The 14,075-nt window shown below is 45.7% G+C and overlaps 1 protein-coding gene across 6 annotated transcripts in view; it reads left to right on the forward strand.

Moving 5' to 3' along the window:
- The window catches only part of LOC137428341 (uncharacterized), a 111,573-nt gene extending 97,983 nt beyond the window's left edge, over positions 1-13,590 (forward strand). For all 6 annotated transcript variants that reach the window (XM_078777041.1, XM_078777037.1, XM_078777042.1 and 3 more), the window contains one exon: positions 12,604-13,590. In XM_078777041.1, coding sequence (XP_078633167.1) covers positions 12,604-12,810 — 207 coding nt within the window. In that variant the 3' untranslated portion in view covers positions 12,811-13,590. The remainder of the gene's footprint in view (positions 1-12,603) is intronic.
- Positions 13,591-14,075: the final 485 nt, after the last annotated feature.

A 14,075-nucleotide genomic window follows, 5' to 3' on the forward strand; every position in this document is an offset into this window, starting at 1 on the left:
CCTCTCTCCTCAGAACTTGTTCAAGCGCCTCTCTCCTCAGAACTGAGGTGGGGGGATTTTGCGCAACGGGTTATATTGCCAACCCCCTTAGCTCGCTCGAATGTTCCAAAACCATGCCTTCTGACGCAGCGGTAAGCCACTCCCTTGAGCCCTGATTGGCGGCTCGTGCTTACCGTCACTCCTTCCCCGCCTTCCTTCGCCCTTGATCGACGTGTCCAGGCCTACCTCGTGGCATTTCGCGCAAAAGTATCGAGGCAGCATCAGGCATTGGAGGGAAACCTAACTCTCATTATTCCACTCAACGCAAAACTAACACAGGAAAAGGACTATGCTTACATTTGCTATGAAATAACTGAACTATCGCGAGGCTACGTGTTGTAGTGTGACTAAACTTGAGGGGGGAAATTAACCTTTATTGGTAAAACACAAAACCGCAACACTACCGCTCTCCCTCGTCAGACGCGTCCCCGAGTCGAACCCAACAACTGGAACGACCGGTTTTGAGAATGCAAATTACTTTTTCTTTTACATGTGACATCCAGGTGTTTCCCCCTAATATTTACTCGAACCCGTGTATGCGACAGTTTTAAAACACTAAATATGTACCCCCCCCCCCCTATTGCGTTGAGTAGCTATCTAACAGAATCACGCCCACAACTAACCGAATTGCGGAATTTGTCAAACTAAACACATAGCCGGTGGGCAGCATTTTATATTTACAAGCACAGAAAACTTAATTTATTTACAATTCTATGACCCAGGACCTGTCCTTTTTGAAGAGAAGATTGGAGGGGAGAGAAAGCATCGCAAAAACACAAAACACTTGCTGCTTGCTTCTTGCTTCTTCTGTGTGCCTATCAAACCGGCTAGCCCCCGGACCAGCATACAGGCCATTTTTGATCTTCAGGGCTATCTAACTTACAAATATTCTCATCCCTAGCACACCATAATAAAAATGCACAACAAATGCGTTTATTGTATTTCTTTGCCAAGCAGGGCCAACCTCATGTGGTCCGACTGCGTGACATTAATGCCACTCAAAACAAGTGGTCCGAAGATGCAAGGTGGTGATGCACAGCAGAGGTGTAAGGCCACAAGACTTGTGGTCCATAAGTGTAATGTGCATCAAAGTGTTTGTGGCAGCAAAGTGCTGCACAGGTGCAGCAAAGTTACAACAAAGGGATATGGCAGCAAAGTGCTGCGCAGTTCAGCTGCACAGATGTAGCAAAGTGCAGCAGGGGTGCTGCACAGTTCCACCTCCAAAATGGTCCTGGGGTGGGGGGAGAGGCAAAGCACGACCAGCAAAGCGGAAAGGACGCAACGGTACACAGCAAAACAAGGTAATGCAGCACGAGGGGTGCGGAAGAGCGAGCAGAGCAGGCTCGTCCCTAGCCGTTCGTACCTCCCATCGTCGGCTTACACTACCCTAGCCCTTCCTGTATTTACAAATTCGTCTCTACGTCTTGTCTCCCATATCCCCCTCTAATTTTGAATTCGTCTCCCAATCCGTCCCAGGAAGGAAGGAATGGAACAAACACAATGTCTTATTACGTCCTGATGCGTCTCACAACTCAAACAGTCGACAAAGCCTTGGCGTGGAGCTTCGTCCTCCTTGGTGACTGGCTGTGGATGATGCGAAGGGATTTCTCATCCTAACTACACTACTGACATTTTACTTTTAACCTACCCGGGGTCGTACCCTGCCAATTGGCCTCTTTAAACTATGTGGTTCTAAGAACCCGAATTCCCATTGTCCACCCTGTGGTGCTCTTCAAATTTGGGTAGCACTCCCTCAAATTTTCACTCTGTGCCTTTGCACAATTTCGGGGCTGGGTCGTGTAGCAGGTCTACCTACCTGCGCACCTCCGCCACTGAAGTCACCACCCGAGCTTACCTGCTCCTGCGACTACCTAAACTGGGGCAGGCCCCTTCTGGCTCTTTACCCCCTGATGCCCACCTTGGCATTGGGCAGCCCGGGTCCTCTGCTAGGATCCTCGGGCCCCACTCAACAACTCACAACTACCCTAACTGGGGAAGGCCCCTCCTGGCACTTTACCCCCTGATGCCCACCTTGGCATTGGGCAACCCGGGTCCTTCCTTTGGATCCTCGGGCCCCACTCACAACTACCCTAACTGGCTCCCAGAGCCGACCTGCGGCCTCACCTGGCCGACAAACTACCAGTGGCGGAGTGCCCCAATAACCATACGCACCAATTAAACCACACGCCCAGCAATTCCACATACTCATGCACCCAACCAAGCACTACTTGCTACTACCTGCACCACAGGTGTCAATATCCATACAAGTTTTGCCTATACCCTCTACCTGATTTACACTACCCCCCCCCCCCCCCCCCCCGGGCTTTCGCGAATGAGTTCCACTCTTCCCCCATTCAATCCTTCGCACCATGCATTCCACACCTTTTATTCCCACACCAAGCATCCACACCATTTATTTCACACACCTTTTGTCTCGCACACCTTTTTCCATACACTTCAACACAATTCCATTGGTCTCAAACACACAATTCCTCACCGAGCACACAGCATCATCTAACTAACTAGTTTTCCTCTAAAACTCGTGCTTCCCCGTCGTCCCTTTAAATTAAGCACTCCCTTGTCATTATCATCCATCTAACCTCTCCACGTCCCCCACTAGAGGTACAAGTGTCACTCATTAAATCTCATGTCTCTAAAGTCTGCTAGATCCCTATCATTATCCTAGCCCTCCCTCGGCTAGCTTCGGTGCCCATGGAGGTTAACCATTGCTGGCACCCCCATGTGCCTATCACTGCCATCCCCCTAAACTAATGCTCATGGGCCCTGGCCGTGTGAGGAATGGTCAAACTACCATTCCTCCACGTAGGGTACACTATCCTCATCAGTCCGCTACACTTAAGCCTCTCCGTGTGGAAATACGTCGTCGCAGCTCGGCTTCGAAGGGCCGAGCAATCCATGCTGGTGGTTGGTCGCCTGTATGTGGTGTCCGTCCGGCATTTTCGATCCAAAGGGGGAGGTATGGACGGGCCGAGGTGCAGGGCCCCATCCCTGCGCGGGGCCTCACGGTTCCACGCACGATGACCCAACCGGCCCCGGTCGGAGCACCGCACCCGCCAAGGTGCGCGGTTCCGAAATCTCCTACCTCCCCTTGAACCTCGCCGATTGACTTTTCCGCCACGGCTCGGCACCCAATCCATACAGTGCGGGGGCCGGCACGGGTCGTGCACGGTGGTCCTTTTGAAACCGCCGCGGCACCGATCCCAGCCGGTCCCTGCTGCACACAACTCACCGAGGGCTCGCGTTCGCTATCCGTCCCGCTAAATGCTACCCCGGTCGGTGTCGATGCTTGAGTCGCGTCCTCACACCTCGCGACCCACTCCACACTCGCACACCCAGGCGTCCCCACGCCTCCCATACACTCCGCTACCGCACACTCTCCTTCCACGTCCTCTGGTGTGCATTCTCCCTCATACTCCGCACTCGTACTCTCTGGTGCACACCACCCAGGCGCACTCGCACCTTTCATGCACACCCTGGCGCACACTTCTCTCGCACACAGTCCGGTGTGCCTTCTGGTGCACACTTTTCTCCGGCGCACACTCCTCCGTCACACTCTCCGTAACACCCTCGGGTGTGCACTCTCCTGTTACACACCCAATCATCGCACACTCTGGCGCACACTTTTCTCTCACACCTCGGCGCACACTATCTCTCGTACCGCGCATCAGTCGCCCTCGTACACCGCACAATGGACCTTCCGCGACCGCCCGGGTTTCGTCTCTGTCCCAAGCGTGCCAAAAACCCTTTCGCGCCAAACACATTCGCTCCATATTTCCCACTCATCTTGGGGTCCTCCTTCCCCGGCTTTTCCGCCAGCACCTGTAAACCTTTATTAGGGTTAGCAAGCACGACATCACGGTGCAAATACAGACTTTGTTCAGGCTCCATTTCTTTCTCCCGTGATTTATTTTCTTATTCTACCGTCTCTTCGGCCCCAATTATTTCTTTTTCTCGCTCGACGACCGCCGGCGCCCATGAAATTTCCTTGTCCAATTTGGCAACCGTCGGCTTTTCTACCACCTCCTCTCGCGTCGCGACCCTCATAGCCCCGGTCAACTTGGCTGTCCTCTGCTCTACTTCGCTCTCCACGCGTTCCTCACACCGCGTCACCTCGTCACGCCCCATTGCGACCTCATCGCTCAACCCGCGCCCTATGTCCTCCCCTGCCTTTTTCATGTCCCTCTTTGACACCACCCTAAATTTTTCCAATTCCCGGGTGGATTTGTCCCCCATTTCCTTCAATTGACCACCCATTTTGCTTTTGAACTTTTCCATGTTACACCTTGCTTCGCTTCTCTGGGTGTCCATTTCCCATTTATTTTATTCATGTCATTCTTTAGTCCCCGCATTTCATCCTTCATCTCGTCCTTTTGGGTATCCAATTTTTTCATTATTTGGGCCAGGTATAACCCAATGTCGAGCCCGGTCCACACAGCGGGCCCGGCTGCCACCGCCACGTGCAAGGCGCCGCCATTTTCTTCGCCAGCTGCCGCCCCCTCATCAATTTTCTCTTCGTCTACCAACTCCTCCTGTGGGTCCTGGGTCATTAATTCTTCCTCTATTTCTACCCCCACCGGCATTCGACCGCCTTGGCTAGCCATGGTACGAATATAGATTTGGCTTTTAGACTAAATTTCGTCCGCTCGTAATTTCGAGTGCGTGAAGTGCACTCCCGGTCCAATCCCACTCCTGACACCAAATGTTACGGTTTTCGCGCGACCCTCCTGCCCTTACCAAGGGGAGATTAAGCCCCTAGTTCTTTTTGGGTCGTCTCAACCGAGAGACTTGAATCGCCCCTCCCGGGCAGACGCAGGGTAGGGTTCCGGGACGATTCTCGCACGTACCTAAATACCTACGCTGCCGCGGAAGCGGGGCTCAAGCCTCGCACGAGCCACGCGTAATTCGAGTACGTCCGAGCGGATGGCGTACCACGTGGTCCGTGCAGATCTCTGCTATTGGAACCCGATTCGAGCGGTTTTATTCGTACCACGTTTAGTCAATAGCTGGAAGGGATGAGACGGTCGGATAAAAAATGTACGCGTATATATTATATACATATATATTTTTGTGTGTGTGTGTGTGTGTATATATATGTATATATCAGTGGATGCACTCTTCCTCTTGCTGGACATGATGATGGCAGTACGGTACACAGACACTTATAGGCGATGGAGCGTAAGGGATGTTGTTAGCGCGAGGCACAAGGAGCAACTGAGATTTTTGCGACGGTCGTAAGTGCGAGTCGTCGTAAGTCGCCTACGTCGTAACTCGGGGAGAAATGAATTAATAAATTGAATTCATTCGTAACTCGAGGAGAGTCGTAACTCGAGGAGAGTCTGTATATATATATATATATATATATATATATATATATATTTGAGGTCTGATCAAAAACTTTCAGGACTAAATTTAGTCTTACAAAACTAAAGGAGAACACAGTTAATTAAAATAATGTATCCCCTTCAAAGTAGTCTCCTCCTGTATGAACACTGATTCCAGCAGTCCTGCCATTTTTGAAGCATCTGTTACTCTTTGTGGCGGTTTTAAGTTCCTGGGTCGCATTTTGGATGATGGTTGGCACATCCTGAAATATCTTTTCTTTTACGATGCATTTCATTTGGTGGAACAAAGAAAAATGCCATATGGGGAACCAGTGAAATGTTTTGCTTGACCAAAAATTATCTTGTGAAGAGTGCTCAATGTGCTGGTGCATTATGCTTCATACGAAAGAAAAAGAAGAACTAGACACAGAAATATAAACCCCAGGCACCATGAGCACACACTCCGTCACTTGCAATAATTGAGTGGGGAGAGGGGTGGACTGCGCATGTTCTCAAAGGATGCCGGTGAACACAGGCTGGCTATAATATTGGCAGGTCTCCAGGGCGAGTAGCACAGGTCGTGCACCATCAGGGGTCCTTGTGATGGCTCGTGCTGTGCCGGAAGCCTTGGACTTGGGGAGAAGGTCACGAGAGAAAGTTTATTTATTTTTTTATTTTTTATTTTTTTGACACAACCATGAAATGCCGACATCCAAATCCACCCTTTCCTTACCCTACCTGGGTAGCTTGCCTGTTTCACAGAGATGAAATGTACAAATTACATTTCCCTGTTTAATGCCTATGTCGACTATATTGCCTCACACCATACATAATAACATGACAGTTTCACTCTGACAGGTCCCTGGTTGAAGAAAACCTAACCTATGCGAACACATGCACTTCGCTAACTTAAAATGCTACTACCGAAGTCATACCTAACTCCTATATCTATATATATATATATATATATATATATATATATATATATATATATATATATATATATATATATATATATATATATATATATATATATATATATATATATATATATATATATAATATATATATATATAACTGTGAGAAATAGTAGAAACTCCACAGTACAAGCAGGGCGTCTCATTTGCATTGAATAAATAATCGGGAGATTAAATAAGACGCGGACGTAGCTTCAGGACTTCGATCTTTAATTCGACAAGCTTTCGACCAACAAAGGTCTTCTTCTGAGTCTACAAAAACAGCAGGCATGTATATCAGTCAAGTATGTATGGTGATATGTGTGTAAGATGTGTGATATGTGTAGAAAATGCATATAGTCTAGTCAAATTTCTGGGAAACGTGAATTCATGAGGCATTTTTGAGTAAAAGCAAGCAAACCACTTTTTCTGGGGTAGTTTTTCGTGCTGAATACGAATCTGTTGTTTGCCAAGCCCAAAAATGCGTAATTAGGTCACTAATCAAGGTCAAAGGTCAATGAGTGCAAAATTCAAAATTTTTGAAAAAATGTTTTATTTTACATCACCTATCTGTACATTTCAATTATTTTACAGTATTTTGTCTGGTAAGGTTACTACAGCTTTTCACAATTATGAAAGTAAAGGGAATTGTGAAGGGAAAAAATCAGATTTTTGTGAATATATCCGTAATGAAGCAACTTTTCGTTTTTTGACGTACTGTTTTAATTCACTTGAATTGTTGCCTTAAATACCATCAGTGAAGTGGTTTACCTGAGTCCTATATAATAGCAAGATTGTTTTCTACACTAAATGTCAATATTTGACTAATTAGCCACTTAATTAAGGCTAACGGTCACAAGGCGCAAAGTGCACTTACATGACACAAGGCGCAAAATGCACTTCATGGCAAACATGTTTGGAGTGCAGGCAGTTGATCATTATCACATGTATTCTTAATTAATCCTGAATCAATTGCAATCTGTCAGACTGATTGGCTGGAAGGAGGAGCCATCCAGGGGAATGCCAATTAGCTTAACTGTGTAAGCTCTGACCCCCCCCCCCCCCCCCCCTTCTTTGGCCTGTTTCACTGGCATTGCACTTGCAGGCCTCAGTGCAGAACTGTTTCCCCCACTTCCGACAAGAGCAACTATCAGAACTGCAACCTTTCTTGCAACCACACTGAGTAAGTTCTCGGCATCCCTTTGGAATTGACGGTAAAGTTGTAAGAACCGGTGACAACTTGTCATCAACGAGTTTCCATCCACAATCAGTCGGCGGTGGCAGATCTGTCATTGGATTACTGGCCTCTCTCCAAATGAAACTTTGGTAGTTTGCACGCTCTATGTGGAACTTTGCTGCATCACTAGATGGAGGTAGGGTCTCCGTTGCATGGCATTTGTTGAACAGTTTAATGCGGGCTTGATTACAGTTCTCAGATGGTTCCTTGTAGATATGGCAAATGAACTTTTCAGCATCTTCTGTGACCTTCTTTGATGGTGTCGGAAACTGCTGTTGTTGGATCTTTTCAACTGCTGTTGGTATATCCAACGTTGACGTATTGGATGGTTTGATGTCTCCAAGACCGCTTTCAGCAGATGGCCCCCTCTGCCAGGCAGCTAACTGAGTAGCGTGAAATGTATTTTTGCCATCTAGGGTAGAGTCATTGATGTCAATATTGTCGCCAGAAAAATGCACAAATCGTCCCGAAACCAGGTTGCTGGTAACGACTGCCCCAGTTTCTTGATCAAGCGCTTTCAGAGTGTTTTCAGCCATGGCAGTGTCATACCTAAGAACCCGGTTATAGCTGATTTATGTGCCCAGCATTATGGAATAGCTCAACTAATTTCTTTGATCGAGTTGACTGGTGCAGCGTCATACCCATTCCAACGTGTTTAGGCGGTGCCTTCTTGTCTCCACATACACCATAGACCATGTCTTGTCCAATGCTAAGGACCCTTGTCTTCTTCACCCAACCAGTTTCAGACATCTCACTTTCGTCAAACTCAGCATCGACACTACTTTGGCCTCCAAGCAAGATATTCACAAACATGAGTACAGATGGTGGTACACTTGCCAACTCTGCTTTTTCGCTTACATCGCAACCTTCGAATGCAGGATGTGACATGATATCACTGCGGAGTTGCAGAGCAACGTGCACTAAAGACAGAAAATGATCATCCTGTTGTCTAAATATGGGAATATAGTCTGCACTGTTCTGACCGCACACCATTTCTGAAAGAGGTATGTGACTGAAATGTCGTGGAAGAAGCAAAGTTTGTTTCTCTGAAGGCGCCAAATTTCTTAGCACAAGAAATTCATAAATGTCCCCAATGCAATTCGACAAAGTTTCTTTAAAAGTCCCCAGTCTACTAAGATACGATGTAGGAATTGTGCCGTCGCACTCACTGGCTAACTCTTTGTACCTCTCGAACACTGCAGATAGTTCAAATACGTGCCCTTTCTCAGCAGAGTGACGCAGCTCTTGACACAACCATGATATCGCCATGTCTGCTGATTTGCTTTCAGTTTCCGCCCTTTTGACATCCCTAAAGAATTTACTAAGACAGTTAACATGGTAACATGCCTCAGCTGAGATTAAATCATTCTCATTTGCAGTACGGACTAAGATGTTATGTACAAATTTAGCTTTTTCCGTAATTTCATTACTCATTTTGAAGGTTGTGACACGACTTGTCTTCTGCTTCTTGTCAAAGTTCTGGCAGAACATACACAATGTCCAGTTCATCTTAGTAGTACTACTGCGTAAAAACGGACATGCTTCAGCCGAAACACTCTTTCTTTCAGGATCTTTTTCGTTTTTCGATTGTTCCTTGGCTAGCTTAGCATTTATTTTCCCCTTGTGTGTGTATGCAGAGTAACATAGCTTATGCCATTTAAGTTTGGGGAGACTTTCTGGAGGCTCTGCAAAGAGAGTCGAAAGCCTGTCCACGGCTGATCGAAATTCATAGTGTCTAAGTTTGCATCGGAGCTCGGTCGCCTCTCTGATGGCAGCAATACCCTGGTTTGTCTGGTTGAAAATCGTATCTTTGACCTGGCTAGTTCCCTGACAAATGATACAAAGTTCAAACGACACATCCTCACGCTGTCGCTTGAGGCTGGCAATAGGTTCCATGGTTGGCCTGAGGGGAGAAACAGAAACCAAACTAAGCACCAGGCACGCATGTTCTGACCATGAAAACTACAACGTTGTATGATATACTGCAACAGCCCTTAAATGATCGAATAAGCGCAGGCAGTGTTGGCCCGGGTTTTAATCTTATTCTCAAAGACACAAAGTAAAGCTTCTTCAAGACAAAACATCTAACCGATATCACTAATTCATTAGTGGTAGATGCATTAGGCACTCATCGTCAATGCCCATGCCCTGCCTGTCTTTTTACTACTGTTAGGTAAATGTACATGTATGTAGGCCTGCCTATGATGTGAGATGTCAAGCATACATTACACATTTGTATGTACATGTATCTCACCAAAGAAGAATGCATTCCTTTACTTTCATTTGATTTTATATTTCATTTTTTAACAATCTTAAAAAGACCCTTACCTGTACTCCTGAAATGTTTAATGCCTGATGCCTAGGGTACGAACTAGATGGCTTATGCTAGGCTATTAGATTCATTCTTCATCATTAAGGGTCTATTGAAGAACACCCTGCTCTGTCTGAATGGAAATGATTTGACAAACATGGCAAATGCATTGGGGTCAGAAAGATGAAGCCACTTTCACTGTTGAGTGAAAGGGATGGTTTCAAGTGCAAGTAACTGTTACGTCATTGCAAGACTTTCGCACTCATTGACCTTTGACCTATGTTGTTTACCGGTGACATTTAGATTCTGTCTTTATAAAATCTATCTCTAGACCATCAATAGGAGCATAAAAACTCTGCCCCATTGTGCATTTAGAGGTTAAACTGCAAGCAAATTACGCAAAAACTAATTGTCGCCCCTTACAGAGATAAAGGCAAATGAGCATAGATGTGTCCTCACGTTTTCCTTTAAAAATAAGATTTTGAAAAGCTTTAGCAACCTTACTAGACAAAATATTGTAAAATAATTGAAATGTACAGATAGGGGATGTAAAATAAAGCATTTTATCAAAAAAATTGAATTTTGCACTCATTGACCTTTGACCTTGATTAGTGACCTAATTACGCATTTTTTGGCTTGGCAAACAACAGATTCATATTCAGCATGAAAAACTACCCCAGAAAAAGTGGTTTGTTTGCTTTTACTCAAAAATGCCTCAATCATTCTATAAAGGCACATTTTCAGATTTTTTGACTAGGCTAATACAAAAGGAAGAGCCACGCCAAAGCTCTCACCGGCCCCAAGTTCAACGGAAGTGAAGCGCACCTTACAGTTGCCGTTTGCGTTACAGTTCCGGTGCACGTGCATATACAAATATAGAGATACATACATACATACATAAACACACAAGCATATATTCATATACCATTTATCTTCATATAATATATTTATATAAATGACATATAAAGGTAGAATGAATGAATGGGTGAATGATTGAATGAATGAATGAATGAATGGTTTACGGTTAACAATCAAATTGTCACTCGTCACTCGAAAAGTAATGCCCCTCGTTTTTTTTTTTTGTTTTTTTTTCAAAACTTTATTCTACAGAATTGTTACTTGTGCAGTGTATAGGTGCATTATTGGGAAAAATGCCAGGGGCATAGAAAAGGCCACTTTATGTTGAGGAACATAACCCTATTCCTCTACATAATCATCGTCATGTTCAACCGCCTTGTGCCATCTCGGAACAAGGGCCTGTTGTATGCCTTCATTGTAAAATTCCTGTCCTGCGCTGTTTCTTCAGCCAGTTTCACAGCCTTCACAAGGGAGTCGTCATTCGCAGTTCCCGTTCCCCCCCCCCCCCCCCCCCCGAATGCCATCCTTCAGATTACTGAAATATGGTAGTCCGATGGTGCCATATTGGAACTGTATGGAGGATGGGGCAACAGAATCCACATGATCTTGGCAATCACTTCCATGGTTTTCAGACTGGTGTGGGGTCAAGCATTGTCGTGGTGCAACACAGTCATGCATGCGCCTGTGTGGTCGAACTCTGCGTAGATGTGCAATAGGTTTCTGCAACGTGTTCATGTACGCCTCTGAATTGGTGGTGGTTCCTTTTGGCATGATGGTCCACCAGGATCATTGTCACCATGACCTTGCAGGCAGAGAGGGTACAGCCTTGAACCTCTTTTTCCATGGAGAATTTGCATGATGTCATGCCATCGACTGTTTCTTTGTCTCTGGCTTGAAGTGGTGCAACCAGGTTTCGTCTCCCATCACGATGCGTGCCAGAAATTGCTGTCATTTGTCATCAAACCACGCAGGCAGTTCCGAACAAACCGTTTTGCGCTGCTCCTTGCATACATCTGTGAATTGTCGAGGAACCCAACTAGCACAGACCTTTGCATGTCCCAACTGTTTCACTATTCTGCACACACTTCCTTCACCAATTTCCAGTAGGAGTGACTTCTCTAACAGTTACGCGTCTGTCTGTCATTATGATGTTGTTCACCTTTTAAACATTGACATCCATCTGTGCTAATCGTGTACTGCCACTGCGAAAGCAGTCACGCATATTGGCATGTTCAACTCCTTGCGGGCATTATCCGCTTGTCCCATCGACCGACTGTGCTGCGTTCGACAGCATCGTCCCCATACGCATTCTGTAGTCGCTTATGGATGTTTTCCATAGGCTCCTCACAGACCAATAATTCAATAACGCGCTGCTTCTGACGGACATCCATGTTTGCCGACTGCTACAGAAACGACACGTGGGAAGACAATGTCATATGAGGTGGGAAGTATGTAATTATACACTGTACAAATAACAATGCTGTAGAATATAGTGTTGTAAAAAACATTGTGGGGCATTAGAGACAGAGACAGACGGTGGTTGTGCGTGTTCATGCCTGATGTGTAAAATGTTAATGACAGGGATTGACCTATGCCTGTTGTCAAAGCATGAGCAACACCCCGTTGTAAAACAAATGTTTGGTGAATGGTTTTGTAATACAGTGTATAATTCAAAATGAGTTTTCCCACTCTAAAAATGGTGAACATGTTTGAAAATGGTGGGCTTTAATAAAACATCGTGCATTTTCATTTTTGAGTTTACAACTTCATGTTTTGATTACATAATATCTGATTCCTCATACCTCACCGCCGTGATGCCCCAGCGTGACGTTCCTTTTGCTTGTCCTTTTGCCATTTTAGGGAGGGCAGGTGATAAGGAACTATGATGAGGAGGAGATGGGCTATGACAGTGAACGTGGTGCAGGTTCGACAGAGGGTGATGGCGGTGTGTCTCCACGTGACTTTGCCAGCGGGCCGGAAAGCCGAGGTGTGAGCCCAGAACGTTCGCCGGGCTCAAGCCGCAACGGGGATGATGTGCGCTACGTCGACATGGATGGCAGCAATTGATTTGTCTCCTGCCACTTTTCTGCGTTTTGGCATTCACTCATTGGTTTGTTCTGCATTCGTGAATTGAAAGAAATTATTGGCATCGACAGTAGGTTCAGAAGAAAGTAAATTTTTGAGAAGTTACTGGGATTTACAGATAATATTTTTGGCCACATTGAGACGTAAAGAAGCTTTGGACTGAGGAATTGTATAAATCCAATACTGCGCTAGAATCCAGTTGTTCTGTGTTGAACAGATCGGATTTTTTTCATGATGTACTGCTTTTTATGGATCTTGTATAAAATTCAACCCGACAGGCAGAGATGATGTAGAGTACGAGGTTCTGCAGCTTGTTGTTCGTACAGTTTTGATCTGCATCCGGGTTCATTCTGGACGTTGTGAATACCATGATTTTAACTTTTGTATTTCTGTTGTTCCTTTTTGGTTTTGCAAACAAATTCAGGAGGATATGTTGTACTGTCATGTTTTTATTTTGCTTCCAATGTAGGCATACCTACTTGCTTCCTTTCTCCCTCCCCTTCATATTTGTGGAAGTTTAGAAACTAATTGTAACGTTCATTTCTGTGATGATTCTTTACACAACAGGCTTGGGGAGAAAAAAAAACCGGGTTTTGTGCTTTGTGGACAGCGGTGGTTATGTCCCTTTGTAAAAGGCTTTGAGAGGGCCTTGTTAATGCGCAGTAGTAGATTCAGTTAAATCTTCTTTTTTTTTTATTGAACTTTGTTTATCATTGTGCATGTCAGAAAGTGTGCATTATAATAAAATGTGGATCTAACTACCATCGCCTCTTTTCAAACATGATGTTTGAGGGGAAGTCTGCATTTTTTTTGATTAATTGGGCACATTTATTTTGGGCAAAGCATCAGTGGCTGTAGCCGTCAGGTATGGCCGCATCCACTTTCCGACGGTACTCCAGGGGCCTCCGTTTGGCCATCTCCCAGGCTGATGCCTGGCCCATCCCTATCTCCTTGAGATGCCGATCAACCTGCTGCAACCACGAGGCACGCGGTCGGCCCGTTGGCCTCCTCCACTCACGAGGCTCCCTTGCTGAGAGTATCTGGTGAGCTGGATCAGCGTCCGGAAAACGAGCCACATGTCCATACAGCTGCAGCTGACGCTCACAGAACATACAGGAAACAAATCTCATCTGAGTCTCTCTCTCAGCAACCGCTCGTTGGACACAAAGTCCAACCAGCGATAGCCAATGATTCCCCAAAGAGATTTGGTTCCGAAGGAGTTAAGTCTCACTATCTGGCCCTTGGTG

Source organism: Myxine glutinosa, chromosome 1 (assembly GCF_964187855.1).
Source record: "Myxine glutinosa chromosome 1, kmMyxGlut1.1, whole genome shotgun sequence".
Lineage (NCBI taxonomy): Eukaryota > Metazoa > Chordata > Myxini > Myxiniformes > Myxinidae > Myxine > Myxine glutinosa.